We start from the raw sequence: 5,474 nt of genomic DNA, 5'->3' as shown, positions 1-5,474 counted from the left end.
ACAACATCACTTTGTATTCTCTTCAATGTTCCATTCACTAGCTTCTGGCTATGCTACTAATAAAATCATATTCCTTAAACAACCTGTAACCTAAATCCCATATATAGTGCCAAAACCACCCACTACCCATGGTTATAATTAACCTTTTATCTAAGAGGAATAGAATACCATTTCTATTAATGATTTTTTTATTATTGATTAATAAAAGTAAATGACAACATAGATTAACGGATAAAATCATATATTTCCATAACGCATTTGAAAGGTTTAACATGTAAGCGCTTATGGAGCCAAAGCTCATCCCTTTTCATCTTCGGTGGATTAAAAATGGCGTGAAAACATATAATTTATATAATTTTAGAATGATCAACCATCTAAACCTGGCTGCGAAGGGAGACAATCCAGATAATTCGTGTGAAATGTTTGACAAAAGATCGCAACAAGCTGTTGTAACATGGACTTCGAGGATTGCAGACTACGTTAAAATGGGATTCGCTGAAGAGGCTTTGCAATCATTTTGCCAAATGCATCGATATGGCATCAAGCCGAACCAGTTCACGTTCTCCACTGTTCTTAAACCATGTACCATTCTAAGTGCAGTGAAACAAGGGAGGCAGGTACATGGCTACATTATCAAGTCTGGATTTGTGTTCAATATTTTTGTTGCCAGTAGCCTTGTAGTTCTGTATGCTAAATGCAAGATAGTTGAAGATGCACGCAAAGTGTTTGATGAAATGCCTCTACGAGACGTGGTTTCATGGAGTGCGATAATTGCAGGTTGTGCTCAAAATGGATACAGGGAAGAAGCCCTGAAGCTCTTTCGGCAAATGCTTGCTGGGTCAATGAAACCTAACGATTTTACTGTAGCCAGCGCTCTCACTGCTTGTGCTGGTATACCATCCGTGGAACACGGCATGAGTCTACATGCCCTGATCATAGAGACTGGATTGGATTTAGATGTTTTTGTGGGAAGTTCCATCATTGATATGTATGCTAAATGTGGGTTTGTCCATGATGCACGCACTATGTTTGACAAAACACCTGAACGAGATGATGTTTCATGGAATGCAATGATTGCAGGGTATGCCCAGAATGGGCTTGGCGAGGAGGCTTTAGATCTTTTCTGCCGAATGCAATCGGTGGGTATCTATCCAAGCCAATTCACCTTCGCCAGTGTTCTTAAAGCGTGTGCAAGCCGTGCTATACTTGAACAAGGTAAGCCTGTCCATGCCCAATTAATAAAATTTGGATATGCACTTGATGTGTTTGTGGGGAGTGCTCTTGTTGACATGTATGCTAAATGTGAGAGTATGGAAGATGCCTGTCTGGTGTTTGAAAAAATGACCAGACAAAATGTTGTGTCGTACAACACAATTATTGCAGGGTATGCCCATCATGGGAATGCTGCGGATGCCCTGAAAATCTTTTCCCAAATGCTACTTATACCCATGAAACCAGATGTGTTTACGTTTGCGAGTGTGCTCTCTGCCTGCGCCATTTTGGCAACGGCTGATCAAGGCCTACAAATTCATGCTCACATCATAAAGAGTGGGTTTGATTCTAGTGTCTTTTTGGGAAACGGTCTTGTTGATATGTACTCGAAATGTGGGAGCATGGACAATGCACGTAAACTCTTTGACAGCATGTCTGATTTAAGTGTCGTTCCTTGGACTACAATGATTTCTGGTTACACCCAGAGTGGCTATGGGGCAGAGGCATTGAAGTTCTTCCGTGATATGCAATGGTCAGGCGGTAAGCCAGATGAGTTTACCTTTTCTAGTGCTCTTAGGACATGTGCCAGTCTAGCAGCAATGGAACATGGTAATCATCTCTATGCATCAATCATCAAGACTGGGTTCGAGTCTGATATATTTGTCGGTAGTTCTCTTGTTGACATGTATTCCAAGTGTGGGAAAATAGAGGATGCATTTAAGATCTTTGACAAGTTGCCTGAAAGAAATGTTGTGTCATGGAATGCAATGATTACAGGGTATGCTCAACACGGACTGAGCAAGAAGGCCCTTAAACTCTTTGAACAAATGAAGCAGGCAGGCATGAAGCCAACCCATGTCACTTTTATTGGTGTTCTTTATGCATGCAGTCATGTAGGCCTAGTGGATGAAGGTAGCCACTTTTTTGAGATGATGACTCAAGCGTATGGTATCATACCAAGAGTGGAACACTACACCTGTATGGTTGATCTTCTTGGGCGAGCTGGTCGCCTCTATGATGCAGAGAGCTTTATCTATAAAATTCCATTTGAACCTGGACCTGTAGTGTGGCGGTCTTTGCTTAGTGCATGTAGAGTCCATGGAAATGTAGAGATTGCAGAACGTGCGGCAGGTTTTTCTCTCAAGCTTGAGCCACAAGAGGCTTCAACTTATGTGCTCTTGTCTAACATTTATTCAGCAGCTGGAAGGTGGGATGATGTAGCAAAGGTGAGAAATCAAATGAAAGAAAATGGAGTTAAGAAGGAGCCAGGACGCAGCTGGATTGAGGTGAAGAATAGGGTGCATGTATTTACAGCAGAAGATAGGTCACACCCCCAGATGGAGGATATTTATGCAAGGTTGGAGATTTTGTTAGGGAAGATGAAGATGGCAGGGTACATGCCTGACACGACCTTTGCACTGTGCGATGTAGAGCATGAACAGAAGGAATCTTATCTTCTCTACCACAGTGAAAAGCTGGCTATCGCTTTTGGTCTTATCAGCACGCCAATTTGGACACCTATTCGAATAATAAAAAACCTTCGTGTATGTGGTGATTGCCACACTGCTGCTAAATTCATATCTATGATTGTTCAGCGAGAAATTGTTGTCAGGGATGTGAACCGGTTCCATCATTTCAAAGATGGTCAGTGTTCTTGTGGTGACTATTGGTAATTCAAGATGGAAAAAGAAAAGTAAGTCGGGTAAATTTTGTGCCAACTTACGTCATTGTGCCCATATATACTTTTCTGCTCTGTCAGCATGGTGTAAGATGGTATCCTCTGAAACTGGAGTTTGCAACTAATAGGTATGAGCAAGAAAATCTTATTTTAACGAATTTTATGTTGAGGATGCAAACTGGGTAAGATAAGGTTTGGGGAATGCCATTTGTGGTCATAGTACGAAACTGACATTGATGTCTGAATCAGACAAGTATGGGCAAGAGAAACAAGGTGTAAAAACAGGTGAGAGGAAGGGAGGAGAATGCCATTGGTGTGAATGGGTAATCTGCCTGGAAGTGGTGGGACTTTTGAAGTAACAAGATTATAAATTAAGCATGCCAAACTAAAGTTATATATATCCAGGGCATGGTTTAAGATGAGGTAAGGAGATTATGTTGTACTTAATGACATGATACTTTTTTAATAAATGGCTTATCTTTGCATGCTCATATTGCAGTAATGACTGTCAAACAAGGATCTCTTCAGAAATTATAACATCAGTGGGCTCCTAGTTTGATGATCTATTAAGAGGTGTGTGCTGGGTGAGTTCTTTAGATTTAAGGGTGGTGGACTCTACACTATGGGGTCATGGACCCCTTAGTGTTGTCATTGGTGACAATATTCAGCTGCTTTGGTGTTACTTCAATGGGTCACAAACTATCAGAAAATATTTGGTTCTGGATTGTGATTTTTTAAGGCTCTGCAGGGAGCTTCTTTTCTTGTTATAATTATTGGAGAACTTGATCTACAAATGAAGCATTGGCTTTTAGCTTTGATACATAGATAATGAGATGAGACTAATAAAGTGGACTATAATCAGATGAGATGAATAAACCTGTGGCTACGCAACAAGTGGGGAGCTTTGTACTTTATCTTTTTTATTTAGATTAGGAATCCGTTGATTCTCCCCATCCATTTCTTCTCTCATGTGCATTCTGACTGAAAACTATGTTGTGGGAATATTTCTTATTCCACCTCATGTATACTCCACATTGGTTGTTGAAGAAACAAGACCTTAAATTAGCAAATACTTACTATTGCTGTGATTCCTGCAGTGGATGGTACCAATGTTGGATGAGAGAGGTAAATTTGCTGTAATGCCAATGTTTCTGATTATTGAGGAAAGAGAAAATGCTGCTATGTCCAGCATTTTTTACTTTGGTCTCTACAAGGGCTTAATCATGCTTTTGTTTTGGCCTTTGGATGAGGTGCCTGGGAGACAAGAAACAGAGCAAGTATATCTGCACTATAGCCAAAGACATTCATTCTATCGAGCACCAGTACACAGATGAATGATGAGGTAACTAATATAAGCCTTATGGAAGGTCAAGTTTTGAAGAACCCTCGAAATTTTTGACTTGGATTACAGAACCTGTATCCAAGGTTTCCAAGTAGTTGTTGTAGAATGGTCAGAAACATGATAAAATACTAGGAGTAAAATGAAACCAAGATGCAGTTAGAATTGAGTTGAGAATAAAATGTATGGATTGGTTGCAGTATATAGCTCTTACCTACGAAGGAAGGGATTTATACGTTGTTGGACAGATCTATTTTACAGATAAAACATGGCCTACTACCTGCCTGACAGAAAAGGTGGTCATTATTACTATTTGGTGTATATGTCATGCTACTCAGTCTTGATGGCTAGCAGGGAAGCACACTTTGCAACAGATATGCCTGTTGTCAAGGATCATTTAGTGTGGACCGTGCCACATTATTGCAGAATAATTTCAAGTGTGGTCGGTTATTTTCTGGAAACTACCGATGATATTAACTGAAAATAGCAATAATATAAGGCTTTTCACTACCAGCTATGCCTATTGAGGTATGACTAATTGTGGCTACATTGTAAAACTTGATATCGTCTGGTACTAGAATCTGTGACCAAACTGTACATGAAACAAAGTTAATCTGTCACGATTTTAAGTTGAGGGTGTAGTGAATGATAGTTGAAGCCTGCTTGGATGATAGTAGAAAGAGAGATTTGTAGGTGGTGCGAGATCTGCTTGTTGTGTGCATTTCAAGAAATGCATTGTGGCAGTTGGATTTTGGAGATGACTTAAGTTGTGGGGTATGGAGATCTCATATTGAACAATTTCAATCATAATAATCAAACGAAGCTTTCATCTGTCCTGACCTAAACTGGGTCCATGCTGTGAAGTGCAGATATGTTATTAAGATCAGCCAAGTTAATTCAACATCGACATGCATAGGCCTACAAAGAAGAAATAATCAGTTGGTATAACAAAAAAGTGCAAAGAGTAAGCACCAAGATATTATAATAGTTGTAAACAAATATTGAATAGTTCGATAATGGATTAAGTTGTAAAGAGTTGTCGCCTACTAGAAACTCCCTCTAACGTTTTTTGAAAACCAAAACGAACTTGAGGGTGTGAGTCCAAGTTGAAGCATAATGATTGCATGAGGATGCATATGTATAGGTTTGTGCATCCTTTTGAAGTGTTTTGGGTTGATTTTTACTTTATTTGTGATGTACCTACATTATGAACATGAAAAGATGGGTTTTCTGGTCTAATAATGC

At 39.7% G+C, this 5,474-nt stretch overlaps 1 protein-coding gene across 2 annotated transcripts; it reads left to right on the top strand.

Moving 5' to 3' along the window:
• The first annotated feature begins 270 nt into the window (after positions 1-270).
• On the top strand, positions 271-3,543 carry LOC149258884 (pentatricopeptide repeat-containing protein At4g33170-like). Of its 2 annotated transcripts, XM_089416640.1 has the most exons (2): positions 433-617; positions 778-3,543. In XM_089416640.1, the coding sequence occupies exons 1-2, from the start codon at positions 581-583 to the stop codon at positions 2,883-2,885; spliced, it is 2,145 nt and encodes a 714-aa protein (XP_089272766.1). In that variant the 5' UTR covers positions 433-580; the 3' UTR covers positions 2,886-3,543. The 2 variants fall into 2 exon arrangements, with proteins under 2 accessions (XP_089272758.1, XP_089272766.1); XM_089416632.1 differs by having other exon boundaries at positions 271-3,543.
• Positions 3,544-5,474: the final 1,931 nt, after the last annotated feature.

Source organism: Pinus tabuliformis, chromosome 6, assembly GCF_031772625.1.
Source record: "Pinus tabuliformis cultivar Carrire ecotype Pingquan chromosome 6, CPIR1, whole genome shotgun sequence".
Taxonomy (NCBI): Eukaryota; Viridiplantae; Streptophyta; class Pinopsida; order Pinales; family Pinaceae; genus Pinus; species Pinus tabuliformis.
The sequence above is the reverse complement of the archived record's forward strand: the minus strand, read 5'-3'. Positions and strand labels throughout refer to the sequence as shown.

Bases quoted from the DNA above. Each gene is read 5' to 3' on its own strand.
- LOC149258884 (XM_089416632.1), top strand. From the start codon at position 285: ATGGAGCCAAAGCTCATCCCTTTTCATCTTCGGTGGATTAAAAATGGC.